This window comes from Sinocyclocheilus grahami, unplaced genomic scaffold (genome assembly GCF_001515645.1).
Source record: "Sinocyclocheilus grahami isolate Dianchi unplaced genomic scaffold, SAMN03320097.WGS_v1.1 scaffold371.1, whole genome shotgun sequence".
In the NCBI taxonomy this organism is placed as follows: Eukaryota; Metazoa; Chordata; class Actinopteri; order Cypriniformes; family Cyprinidae; genus Sinocyclocheilus; species Sinocyclocheilus grahami.
This window is the reverse complement of record NW_015505550.1, coordinates 228907-242943: the sequence shown is the minus strand read 5'-3', so window position 1 is coordinate 242943 and position 14037 is coordinate 228907. Positions and strand designations below refer to the sequence as shown.

The following is a 14037-nucleotide window of genomic DNA, read 5'->3' as shown; positions in this document are numbered from 1 at the left end:
GTTAACCTCAGAGATGTTACATTTTCTCCTATAACAACTTCATATTTTATTCAGGTTATTCTTAATGTATGTTTTGTATGTAATGTACATTTCTTAGTTTCAGGACTTCAAGAGGCCACAATTGCAGTCACAGAGAAGTCTGTTAAAGAGGTCATGACTGTAGATGATGAGATTTTCGATAAGTTTTATCGACACTCAGAGGATATGGCCAAGATCACTAGCAGGGTGGAAATCAACGACGATTTTGATGCCATTTTTGGAGGGCAGCTGTCCAGGTAATGCAAGAAGAAATATTGTCTAGCGATTTGTGCTACGAGTGACTAGAGTTGTCTCTGTACAGCCAGCCATATTTTGTATATTAGAATATTAATTTGTTTATTTACAGATTGACAACTAAACAAGGCTGAAAGCCCCGTTTTTTTTATTTTTTTAGGTTGACCTCAGACATGGTGCAGCACAAGCGTGCAGTGCGGCCCACCAGAAATGTTCAGTCATCCAAAAACCCCCTGAAAATGCTGGCCGTTCGGGAGGACATCAGACATGAGTACACAGAACAGAGACTGAATATCGGCCTTTTGGAGAGCAAGAGGATGAAACAGGAAAAGAGTGAGTTATTGAGAAAGGGTGTAGAATTGGACTAGTGAGCTCATGAACCCGTTTTCTTTAAGTATGCAAATTCTTTTATACGGTTGGAACTGTATTTCAGTCAGCCAGTGTGTGAGACAAACAGCAATTTTTAACTAAACATCTTTTTCTGCAAAAAATTCTGCACAAGGATTCAGGTGACTCATTAAATCATTTTTGAATCTCTTGCCTTAAACGAACCACCCAAACCACTCCAAATGTAAGAGTGAGGACAGTGTAGCGCAGGGCTGTCCAAACTCGGTCCTGGAGGGCCGGTGCCCTGCAGTTTAGTTTCAACTTGCCTCAACACTCCTGACTGGAAGTCTCTATGCCTAGTAAGAGCTTGATTAGCTGGTTCAGGTGTGTTTAATTAGGGTTGGAGCTAAATTCTGCAGGACACCGGCCCTCCAGGACCGAGTTTGGACAGCCCTGGTGTAGCGGAATACAATGAAACACTATTTTGAGTTACTGTCTTTCTCTTAAAAGTTAAGAGTTCATACTCTTGCTGTCTCTCTCTCTGTTTTTTTCCCTCTCTTTCATAGTGAATAAGAACAGCGGTTTCTCTGAGGTTGCTCTTGCTGGATTGGCCAGTAAGGAAAACTTCAGCAGTGTGAGTCTGCGAAGTGTGAATGCATCTGAGCAGGGTTCCAACAACAGTGCCATGCCCTATAAAAAGCTCATGCTCATTCAGGTCAAAGGTGAGTGACAATGACAACAGCTGTGATGCACAATATTTCAGCTCAATGAAAGGGGGGAGGGCTCCTTTTACAGATGGCTCTGCTGGTCAACAATATTCATCATCCATTCTGACCTTGTTTGGGCACAGCTTTATTCTCAACTATGATTCATATGAAGATTAATGGTCTCTGATTAGCACCTAGCCATATAGAGTATGCTGTATCTGTGTGTTTCCGTAGAGACATTATTTACTTGGCAGTGAGACAGCCATGAAAGATGCTGTTTACTTAAAAGTAGGAGGGAGAACCCGTCTTGCATGAGACCTGCTGCTTTTGTTATGGGGACAGCTTGTTGTAGGATTCCTCATAAGGCACCCCTCTCAATTTAAACCTATGTGCATGTTCCCAAAACAGCATTCTACCCTTAATAAAAACAGAGAGAAAGAAACCAGATAGGCTTAATGAAGAGAACAACACATCAGCAGTCCAACAACAACAACATATTATGGCCAGCTGTAGTAATGTTCTCTTGTGCCGGAAGTTGTGCTAATTTTAACTGTTTTCGGTGCACAATTTATGAAAGTAGTACAATATAACATTTCGTTGTAATGTATTATATCATAACATGGGTGTCTTTTTAGTTTAAAATTCAACCAAGATAAAGCTGTACAGTCAAAGCAAATCACTTGGTGTTTTTGCTCCTGACATCAGTTCAGCATGTGACTCTCATTGATATTGTCCCAATTTTTCTGTGCATTTTAATCAGGTCGACGGCATGTTCAGACCAGACTGGTTGAGCCCAGAGCTTCTTCCTTGAACAGTGGTGACTGCTTCCTTTTGATTGCACCCCATCATTGCTTCATCTGGATTGGAGAATTTGCAAATGTTATTGAGAAGGCCAAAGTGAGTGTGTCTGCTACGTGTACCAATAAACACACATCACGCTATCACTTTAGCTCTGTTTAATATCCAGCTGTTAGCAGTGTTATTGTTAATTAAAACTAATAAAATTTAAACTTAATTCAAATGTAAACTAAAGTTAAAATGAAAGTTGAAAATAAAATAAAATAAAAGTTAATTCAGAATTTTAATAAACACTGTAATACTATAAAAAATAATACTAAAATAACACTGGCTGTTCAGTGCAGGATGTCAGTATTAGTCACTAATATAAAAAGTATGTACTTTTGGTTCTTAGGATTTTGTTACAGTTAAATCTGTCATATCCTGTACTCAGCCGTGGTGTTTTCAGTACTATTCATATGTTGGTGAGTCCCCCACGTGCAGGAAGTAAACAGAATTAACCACAAAGGAAATGTCATATTGTTGTACAGGAAGCAGGAGGTGAATTGTAAAAGCTTCTGTCTCTCTCTTACACACAACTTTCTATTATTGTGTAATCCAGACTGCAGGTCATTGAACTCTGATTTTGACTTTTTTGAATAAGTGATCATATGTGTATTTCTGTACATGGGAGCAGAGTGAGGGAAACAGTGTTGTGTTGTGTTATGTTATGTTAATCTGTATTTGTGGTGCAAATAAAAAGAGTAAAAAGAGTTTGTATCTTCAATCATGCAGGCTGCAGAGTTAGCTGCATTCATTCAGACCAAGCATGACCTGGGATGCAGAGCCTCGTATGTGCAGACCATCGAGGAAGGTGCCAAAACTCACACTCATGCCGCCAAAGAGTTTTGGAAGATCCTTGGTGGCCAAGCCAGTTATCAAGGTAAACTAATCTGTAATTCCTTCTGTTGAAGGAAGAGTGTTTAAACATCTGTATTTTTGTACTCAAGCATAAGGCATGCTGATGTTAGAGCAGTTTAATGACCTTTACGTACCACAGTCCCTGTAAATATTGCCCTCTATACCCTACAGCTGCTGGCACTCCAGAAGACGATGAGTTCTATGAGAGTGCCGTTGTAGAAACCAACTGCATCTACAGGCTCATGGAGGATAAACTTGTTCCTGAAGATGACTTCTGGGGTCGAGTCCCTCGCTGCTCCATGCTTAAGCCTAAAGAAGTACTTGAAAATACTACATATTTAATATTAGGGATGGTTTGACGAAATTTTGACCATTCATTCATTCATTCTAACTAACTAGTAATATATTTTATTCATATTATAAGCTACAGTCTACAAGTTTGCATGCGAGAAGTAGGGAAAAAAATGATGTTTTAGGATGCATAGTCATTTTTGGTACAATATTTAAAAAAAAAAAACCTGACTTTATTCTCGTTTAAATATCAGCCTACTCAGGCCAATACTTAACAATTCCATTTAAGGCTGGCACTCCAGAAGAAGATGAGTTCTATGAGAGTGCCGTCGTAGAAACCAACTGTATCTACAGGCTCATAGAGGATAAACTTGTTCCTGAAGATGACTACTGGGGTCGAGTTCCTCGATGCTCCATGCTTAACCCTAAAGAAGTACTTGAAAATACTACATATTTAATATTAAGGATGGTTTGATAAAATTAAATAAGATTTGTTTTTTAAACTTTAAACTAGCAATATATTTTATTCATATTATAAGCTACAGTCTACAAGTTTGCATGCGAGAAGTAGGGAAAAAAATGATGTTTTAGGATGCATAGTCATTTTTGGTACAATATTAAAAAAAAAAAAAACCTGACTTTATTCTCGTTTAAATATCAGCCTACTCAGGCCAATACTTAACAATTCCATTTAAATAAATTCAGTTCAATTCACTTTGATTATTATGAATATATTGTGCATCTCCGCTAAACACACTATATTAAATAAAATAAACTAAAGTAAGGCAAGTACAAGTTTAAACCAACTTTTTATTCTTGCTGGACATCTAGGTGCTGGTGCTTGATTTTGGTAGCGAGGTCTACGTATGGCATGGTAAGGAGGTGACACTGGCACAGAGAAAAGTGGCTTTTCAGCTGGCAAAGCACTTGTGGAATGGCACCTTTGACTACACCAACTGTGATATTAATCCTCTGGACCCTGGAGAGTGCAACGACCTTATACCCAGGTACAAATCAGAGCTGAGTATGTTTGGCTCTGCTGATGCTTACTGTTCCATCATAGATCAAGTTTTGGCACTTGTGACCTTTTAAAGCTCATTCACAGAGGCCTTTCAGGTCAGAAGTGTGCTACTGTTGCTTAACTCGCTACACCTGTCAAAACAGTAGCATAGTATCTTAGTGTTCATAAACAGACTCGGGTTGCCAGCAGAATTTCTGAGAGCTGATGCGTCACTCCTAAAATAAATGACTTCTGTGTTCACATCTCATGGTTTTGTTTTGTTCTGTTCTTATGAAGTTATATCATTATATATAGATGTTATATACAGATTTGTATAAAATGTATATGAAATTAAAACAATTATTGTCTTTCCTGAATCTGTTATTCATAGGAAAGGCCATGGACGACCAGACTGGGCTGTGTTTGGCAGGTTAACGCAGCACAATGAGACTATTCTTTTTAAAGAAAAGTTTTTGGATTGGAGTGACACCAAGAAATCCACTAAGAATGGTGACTCGCATGTTGTTGAAAACAAGGTAGACTCTCACAAAATAAGTTACTAAATTAGAATTAGGTGCGTCAGAATAAATATGGAATGTTGCAAAACGTGAAATAAAATTGGATGGTTAATTTATTTAGGAGCATCGGGGTGGGGAATGTCGGCCGTACAATGCATCACTGATGTTGATGACAGTATGGACACCAGTCAAGACTGTTCTGGATGGGGTCGATGTTGGACGTGGTTATGGATTGGTGGAAGGTGGCGAGGGACGTAATTTTGAGATCAGCACCTTGTCTGTTGATGTCTGGCACATTCTAGAGTTTGACTACAGGTAGGATGGATCATTTATTTAAGACTATTAAATTAATGGGGTTTCATATACAAACACTCTCTTTCTTGCTTTTTCTAGTCGTCTACCCAAACAGAGCATTGGTCAGTTCCATGAAGGGGACACATACGTGGTCAAATGGAAGTACATGATCAGCACAGCAGGTGAGTTGTATTTTGGAGGTGTGCATAGTATGCATGTTGTTTTTGTCAACTAAAATATGTAAACGATAATGCACAGCTAGCCATGGTCATTTGCCAGCACTGACAAGTTTAAGCTGTTGGGGATGTTTGATGTTGGTGTGTGTTGGAACTACCTGTGGATTAAATGGTTTTAATGCATACCTGCCAGCCAATCAGAATCGAGTATTCAAGGCAAGGCAAGTTTATTTATATAGCACATTTCATACACAATGGTAATTCAAAGTTCTTTACATAAAAGGAATTAAAATAATCATGAAAAAAAATAAGAATAGAATAGAAAAAGATTATACATAAAATAGTGCAATCAGTTCGGACGTAGCACAGTGCTCATTCTCTAAATGCACATCTAAACATATGAGTTTTGAGTCTGGATTTAAATGTGGCTAATGTTTTAGCACATCTGATCTCTTCTGGAAGCTGATTCCAACTGCGGGCAGCATAATAACTAAAAGCAGATTCCCCTTGTTTTGTGTGAGCCCTTGGTATTTCTAACTGACTTTATCCTAATGATCTGAGTGGTCTGTTAGGCTTATTCAGTGAGCATATCTGCAATGTATTTAGGTTCTAGGCCATTGAGTGATTTATAAATGAGTAAAAGTACTTTAAAATCAGTCCTAAATGTAACTGGAAGCCAGTATAAAGACCTGAGGACTGGTGTGATATGCTCAGATTTTCTGGTACTAGTCAGAATCATGGCAGCAGCGTTCTGGATGAGCTGCAGCTGTCTAATGGTCTTCTTGGGAAGGCCGGTGAGAAGACCATTACAATTTTCCACCCTGCTGGTGATAAAGGCATGAACTAGTTTCTCCAAGTCTTGACTGGAAACAGAACATCTAATTCTTGCAATGTTTTTGAGATGATAGTATGCTGATTTAGTTACTGCTTTGACATGACTATTGAAATTAAGGTCTGACTCCAGAATCACACCAATATTCTTGACTTGATTTTTAGTTGTTTGACCCCTAGAGTCCAGGTATGCATTCACCTTGAGAACTTCATCTTTGTTTCCAAACGCAATGACTTCAGTTTTCTCCTTGTTTAACTGAAGAAAGTTTTGGCTCATCCAACTGTTTATTTCATCAATACATTGGCAGAGGGAGTCAAGGGGGCTGTATTCATTTGGAGATAAGGCTAGGTAAATCTGGGTGTCATCTGCATAGCTGTGATAGGCAATTTGGTTCTTTCTCATTATTTGTCTTAGTGGGAGCATGTACAGGCTAAACAAGAGTGGTGCAAGAATTGATCCTTGTGGGACTCCGCATTTCATGGACATCCGCTTAGACTTATGCTCTCCTATTCTCGCATAATAACCTCTCCCTTCTAAGTATGACCTGAACCATTTGATTACCATCCTAGAAACCCGACCCAGTTTTCCAGTCTCTCTAGTAGTATGTTATGATCAACGGTTTCAAATGCAGCACTGAGATCTAGTAGTACCAGCACTGATATTTTGCCAGAATCAGAATTTAAGCGAATATCATTTATTATCTTTATGAGTGCTGTCTCTGTGCTGTGATGCGGTCGGAAACCAGATTGAAAATTGTCCAGGTATCCATTTGAGTTTAAGTAGTAGTTAAGCTGATTAAAAACAACCTTCACAATAATCTTGCCTATAAAAGGTAGATTTGATATCAGTCTGTAGTTACTCAATATGGTGTATCAAGATTGCTCTTTTTTTTAGACAGACCATTGTATAAAATTTAATTTAAATTAAACTGTGGCTCTCATATGTTAACTTTGTGAAACCACAAGACCATGATCCAAAACTCTCTGCTTTTTTGAACAGTTGGCAAGAGACTGCATTCAGAACGGATCATCGGTCCAGGGAAGGAGAAATGCTGTTATTTCTTCTGGCAGGGTCGTAACTCCACTGTAAGTGAGAAGGGAACCTCAGCACTGATGACTGTAGAGCTGGATGAGGAGAGGGGTGCTCAGGTACTCACTATGGTTCTATGGATCATCTTTTTAAAACTAATTTTAAGGATGTTCTTAAGCCTTTTCTGCACTGCTGTTTAAAAGTTTGGGGTCTGTAAGAATGTTTTTTTTTTTTTTTTTTGAAAGAAGTCTCTCTAATGCTCACCAAAGCTGCATTTATTTGATCAAAAATAGAGTGAAACGGTAATATTGTAAAATATTTTTCAATTTAAAATAACTTTTCTATTTAAATATATTTTAAGTTGTAATTTATTTCTGTGATGGCAAAGCTGAATTTTCAGCAGCCATTACTTCAGTCTCCAGTGTCACATTATCCTTCAAGAATTATTCTGATATGCTGGCTTAATGCTGAAGGAACATTTCTTATTATCAATGTTGAAAAAAGTTGTGATGCTTAATATTTTTTAATGTTTTTTTCAATATTTTTGTAATGAATAGAAAGTTCAAAACAACAGCATTCATTTGAAATAGAAATCTTTTGCAAAAATATGTCGGTTCAACATGATGCTTGTTATGCAGGTCCAGGTACAGCAGGGAAAGGAGCCTCCTTGTTTTTTACAGTGCTTCAATGGAGGAATGATTGTTCATGCTGGAAAGAGAGAAGAGGAGGAAGAAAATGTGCAAAGTAATCTTTTTTGCTAACTTTACCACACAGTTTGTATTTAACATATTTTTTCCTTAACATTTTTAGGTTAGTTAAATAGTTAAAGCAAATTATATACATCATGAAAATCATATTTTTAACAGACTACTTCAAATGGATTTGACTCGATTTCCTTTATTGTGCAGATGACTGGAGTTTATACTGTGTGAGAGGAGAGAAACCCATTGAGGGCTATCTGCTAGAGGTGGTGTGCCACTGCAGCAGCTTACGGTCTCGCATCTCTATGATCCTCCTGAACATCTCAAAAGCCATCATGTACCTGTGGCATGGCTGCAAAGCACAGATGCACACACGTGATGTGGGTCGTACCGCTGCCAACAAAATCAAAGAGCAGTAAGTCAACTCACACACAAACAAACCAACAGCACTTCATTGCAAAAAGATTGTAGACCCCTGACGACTCTCCGGTATACAGGTGTCCTCTTGAGGCGGGGCTTCACAGCAGCAGTAAGGTGTCCATTCAAGAGTGTGATGAGGGAGCTGAACCACAGGGCTTCTGGGAGGCCTTGGGAAGGAGAGATCGAAAGGCGTATGACTGCATGCTACAGGGTGAGCAGAGAAGCGTCCGTCTGTGTGTTTGGATGCTGACGTGGAGGTGATTTACAGGTTTCCTGCGGGTCCTTAAAAAGTCTTAAATTCTGTTTGATCAATTTAAGGTCATAAAAAGTCTTAAATATATTAATAGTACAACAAATGTTTTAAGAAATTGTTCACCCAAAAATGAAAATTCTGTCATTTACTTACTCTCAAGTTAGAACTATGGGGTGAACTACACTTGAGTGAACTATTCCTTGAATTATCATTAGCAAAATCCAGCATTGATCAACCTCTAGTTCGTATGTACTGATGTATTAGTACATAAACCAAGTTTAATACATATGTACTGTATATATTAAATAAAACATACCTTGGGTATTTTAAACTTGCAGTTACACTGTTTTGTGGTTGAATGTATGGCTGTTTACATTAAAGATATGTGATTTATTTTGAGATTGTTTAGATTTGCTCTGAATGGACACGTGGCATCATTTTTATTTGTACATGTCTTAGAAAAATACTGTGGATTTATGTGTTTTTTTGTGTTTCTCAGATCCGGGAAAGTTCAACTTCACTCCCCGGCTGTTCCAGTTAAGCAGCACTTCAGGAGAGTTTGTGGCAATGGAGTTTGTGTATCCATCCAGGGAACCAAATTTGGTCAATTCGATGCCTTTCCTACAGGAGGATTTGTATACAGCTACTCAGCCAGGTGCTTGACATATTCATGTTCATTAAACAGCGTTAAGAGTGCTGTCTGATGTAACTTGTACTGTTAGGTATTCTGGGTGGGTGTCAGTTTCAATTTAATTAGGCTTTTCTACACTCACTGCATGCATAATGTATTAAGGAAATTTGATTCTTCACACTCGTTGAAAAATCATGAGGTTTGTCTGTGGCAGTATCATGATGCCACTACTTGTGTTTGATTGTCTTTTAGCCCTGTTTTTGGTGGATAATCACCATGAAGTGTACCTGTGGCAGGGCTGGTGGCCTGAGGATAGTGAGAGCACGGGCTCAGCTCGTATACGATGGGACTCTGACAGGAAGTGTGCCATGGAAACTGTGCTCCAGTATAGCAAAGGTGACACGCCAGTCTTTAATGATGTTGTTAGGAAAGAAACAAGAATGATATTGTGTAATAAAGCATGATATATGTTGACTTTATAGCAGAACCCCATTTAAACTACCTAGAGGTGGGGGAAATGACAACAATAAGATTTTGATTGAAAATTACTTATATTGTTGTAAAAATGTTTGTTGCTGATTAATTTTCAACCACAGTACAGAACAACATCACAATACAGTAAAGAAATCACAGATATTTGATTTGAAATTACTTCATATTAAAACCCTTTTGCCCGGTTTCACGGACAAGTCCTAAGCCTAGTCCAAAACTAATATGCATCTTTGAGCTGTCTTAACTGAAAGCAACTTGCACTGACAAATCTTAAAATATGTATCAAGGTGCACGTTAAAAAAAAAAAAAAAAAAAAAAGTCATAATTTAACTAAGGCCTAATCCTTGCTTAATCTAAACCCTGTCTGTGAAACCAGGCCTATATTTCTCAACATCATTGTTTAAATGAGTGCTAATTAGTTTTGGAAAATGTTAAACTAACACCATACTCTGTGACAACTGGTTGTTTTTTCACTTTGTTGTTGCTTTTTAAGAATTGTACAGTTTGACATAGAACAAAACCAACCATTGTCTAAATCCCTTAATATATATTTGTAAAATGAATTAATGAAATTATTTATTTATTTATTTTTGGACCTTTCAGACTTTTTTTTCCCAGAATTTTCATAATACTTTTTGAGAGTTGCTTACTCTCCCTTGGAACGATGGACACGATTCATTCACTTAGTGAGTGTAACCAGTTTTTACAGCTCCTTGATGCAACCAATCAAAAAGCTTATATAAACACTGCAAAATAAGGCTTAAAAGTTATTAGAGGTGCAACAGTGTGTTCATATATATGTTTTCGATGCAGAGTGCAAATGACTGTACATTTATTTGTGTATTTAACTCAATGGGGGCATCTGAAACCGAAGTTGTCTGTTTTGTCTGTCTCCCCTCTTCCCTCTCCACTGTGGTGAGAACTAACCGGTACTGAAACAGGGTGTTTAATGACCCTGTTATAGAACAATACCGGCCAATATTTAAATCCTAAATTAAATCTGTTCACCATATTAAGTGATCGTATCTCTTCACAAGACTTCACAAAACTGCTCCATTCATATGGATTCATGTTATGATGGATATAATGTCACAATAAAAATATCTTAATTTGTGGTTCAAAGATTAACCAAAGTGATGCAGGTTGACAAGTATGACTCTGAAAAGCAGCTTTGAAATTATGTGTATTGTAAAAAGTGTTATACTTGACTTAGATAAAGTAAATAAATTTGACTTGACTTAATATCATTTTGAAATGAAATTCTCATGGGCGTGTTTATGCATGTTCTTATAACACACGAAGCTGTGCTCATGGGGATGCAAGTTCAAATCTGGACTGTATTGTATAATTTTTATTTTTTATTATTTTATTGTAATAAAATGACAATATTAAATAAAACAATTAAAAAGTCATACAATAACATGGCTTTGCTTTTGTTTTTAGAAAAAAATGAGAAAAAATCTCCAAAATCATACCTGATCCATGCGGGACTTGAGCCTCTTACATTCACTAATATGTTTCCCGGCTGGGAGCACAGAGAGGATATTGCTGAGATCACAGAGAAGGTGAGAGAGAAAGTTTAATGCACATACCAAGTTTATGTTTTGTGTTGTTAGAATGGTTTAAAGATGTTGTTGTTTTCTGTGATTATAGGAGGCTGAAGTATGTAATCAGATCATTCTTGTTGAAGACGTATTGACTAGACTCTGCAAGGCCACTTACCCACTCGCTGATCTTCAAGCCCGTCCACTACCAGAAGGTGTTGACCCTCTACGTCTTGAGATCTACCTTTCTGATGAGGACTTTGAGGTAAGAAAAATCTAATTAACAATGAGGTTTCAAAAGATTACTCGGATAATTGTTACAGTAGTGTTTAAGTTTCATTAGTTGTGCAAAAAAGCCTAACTTTATAATTATGGACGATTTAAAGTATTGCATGATTTTGAGACGTTGGACAGGAATATTACTGAAGTATATCTGTTCTGTAACATCTGTCTGCCTGAATGTGCTCATATATTTCGTCTTTTAAGTACTATCTACTTTTATTTAGCCTTTTTTCCCCTTCATCTCTTTCATGTTTCTACTTCTGCTCCCACTATGTCATCTTAAAGCGGCCTCTCTTAACCTGTCTCTCCCTGCATCTTTCTGCTTTTCCCTTTTTTGCTGGTGTAGTCTTGCGTCTGATGAGGTTAATTTTTCCCTTCACATTCCAGGGTGTAGGGGCTTCTGGGAAGGTGAGTTTTGTTTCATGAGTAACACTGGTGTTTTCCCACATCCTCACTGTGTGATCTGCATCACCATGTGCTTGTGTCTCACATGCCTTGGCACAAACCGCCTTGTATCTAGCAGCGTGTGGGTCACTGTTCACCACTATCTCACTGATACTCTAGGTCTCACATGTGGGGTTGAAGTTTTCTTGGATATACACTATTATTCAAAAATTTGGGGTCATTACTTTTTTTCTTTTTTTTTTTTCTTCTTTTTTTTTATAGAATATTATTTTATTTCAAAAACATAAGAAATCGTACTAACCCCAAACTGTTGAATGGTAGTCATCTTTAATTGAGGCATGTGCTAGTAGTAAAATTCCAATAATCCAGTAATTATTTTCACGTTATGGTCAATAACCAATAAGTGACTGATAAAACTTTTATGCCATTTTTATCTAAATAAAACAAAACAAAAAACTCAATCTTTTTAAATTCTTCATGTGAATTTTGGCATCACAACATCGTGATGTACAGTATAAAAAAATGTATATTCATTTTGATTAGATTCAACAGTGTTTTTAAAATATTGTTTTTATTGACTTTGAGTGATAGAGGATGGAAAAGGTAATTTAAATGTAAAAATGGGAGAAATTAGATATTCAACATTGACTGAGGCCTATAAATTAAAAACAAACAAAAAAATCTAATATCAGCTAAAAGCAGATATGGTACAGATAAATTGTGCATCTCTAATTTAAATACTTTGTACTTTAATATTATTTACATTTTTGGATTGATGAATGGCAATGACCAATATCCTACAGCTCTTTATCATTCATCCATTGTGTTCAGCACCTCAGAGTCCTGAGTATGATGAACACTTCTATGTCATCTGCATGCACTTTTAAATCCTTATGCTTAAACTTATATATGTGTGCATGTTCTCTACAGAAAGCATTGGAAATGACAAGAAGTGAGTATGAGGCACTGCCAGGATGGAAGCAAGTGAATGTGAAGAAAGCCAAAGGACTGTTTTAAAGGGACTAGTGAACGCAAGTGAAGATCTACCTGTGTCAACCCACACAGGGAGGTGAAAAGGAGCTGGAGGAAGAAGAAAAGACACAGATGGGCAGGGGTTCAGCAGCCTCCTGTAGCACATTTTTCTCCCATTTTCTTTTTTGTTTTTATCAGTGAATTAGCAAGATTTTTTTTATTTTTATTTGTTGTTGAATGTTTTGAGTGCTTCCCAGCATCTTTTCCTCCCATTGTTCTGCATTGCTGTGTCCACATGAAGCCAGTCACCATCCAACATTCACAAGGCAGCTTTCATGCACTGGCCAGCTTTATATAAAGACCTAATAAATAAAATGGCTTTTAGTTATCTAATTGTAAGAAAGCTCAAAAGAGCTCTTTATGTAAGTTTGTTCATACCTGCTCTCATAAATGGCGTCAAGATGTGTTTAAACCTTCCAGATAGATGCTTGAACCTGAGAACCCTATATATGTGTCTGTGTGTGCATGGGAGAGTGTTTGAGATTCCATACAGTGTGTGTCTCTTCAAACAAGTTTGAATGAAACTGTGGAATAAGAGAAAATCTCTTTCTATTCTGCATTGTATAGTGCCTTGCCTTCATGTACAGTTTATATAAAGACAGATGCTAGTCTGCATTTTGAAGACATATTTGTGATATAAATAAATAATGGTGCAAATAAACACTGAATAATGTAGATAATAAAAATATTGTCCGGTGCTTTGTTCTCAAATTAGTTTTGATCATACATTTTGAAATCAAACTCATAAAATCACGATTAAACTTTATTTTTGGAGGTTTTAGCATTATGCATATATGATTTTGATTTTGGCGTGTTGTTTGACATGATGCGTCTCAACTGGCATACTATTCGTCCTAAATAGTATTCGAAATAAGACTTGGTGTGTCCCAAACCGTGGTATGTAGAAATTAGTGTCTCAAAGGTTCCTGGTTTTTACCATGGTTTATTTTCAGTGCAAATTTGAAGTGCAGATCCATGCACCATAACTATATGAAACAAATTATACTTGGGGCTTTAGCGGGCAAACGTGAAGTTTTTCGGAGGAATGCGAAAGCTTTGCCACTAAATGATAAAGTTCGTCTTGGGTTACTTATGTAACCATGGTTCCCTGAGTAGGGAATGAGACACTGCG

General features: G+C 37.2%; 1 protein-coding gene across 1 annotated transcript in view; it reads left to right on the top strand.

The window, feature by feature from the left end:
- The window catches only part of LOC107549408 (supervillin-like), a 59653-nt gene extending 46483 nt beyond the window's left edge, over positions 1 to 13170 (top strand). The window contains exons 20-39 of the mRNA XM_016230479.1: positions 98 to 275; positions 434 to 606; positions 1167 to 1322; positions 2068 to 2204; positions 2880 to 3027; positions 3177 to 3322; positions 4128 to 4303; positions 4688 to 4832; positions 4936 to 5129; positions 5208 to 5290; positions 7116 to 7264; positions 7784 to 7889; positions 8054 to 8261; positions 8344 to 8477; positions 9019 to 9174; positions 9403 to 9546; positions 11086 to 11207; positions 11296 to 11451; positions 11856 to 11876; positions 12804 to 13170. Of these exons, the coding sequence (XP_016085965.1) occupies positions 98 to 275; positions 434 to 606; positions 1167 to 1322; positions 2068 to 2204; positions 2880 to 3027; positions 3177 to 3322; positions 4128 to 4303; positions 4688 to 4832; positions 4936 to 5129; positions 5208 to 5290; positions 7116 to 7264; positions 7784 to 7889; positions 8054 to 8261; positions 8344 to 8477; positions 9019 to 9174; positions 9403 to 9546; positions 11086 to 11207; positions 11296 to 11451; positions 11856 to 11876; positions 12804 to 12890 (2819 nt within the window). The 3' untranslated portion in view covers positions 12891 to 13170. The remainder of the gene's footprint in view (positions 1 to 97; positions 276 to 433; positions 607 to 1166; positions 1323 to 2067; positions 2205 to 2879; positions 3028 to 3176; positions 3323 to 4127; positions 4304 to 4687; positions 4833 to 4935; positions 5130 to 5207; positions 5291 to 7115; positions 7265 to 7783; positions 7890 to 8053; positions 8262 to 8343; positions 8478 to 9018; positions 9175 to 9402; positions 9547 to 11085; positions 11208 to 11295; positions 11452 to 11855; positions 11877 to 12803) is intronic.
- Positions 13171 to 14037: the final 867 nt, after the last annotated feature.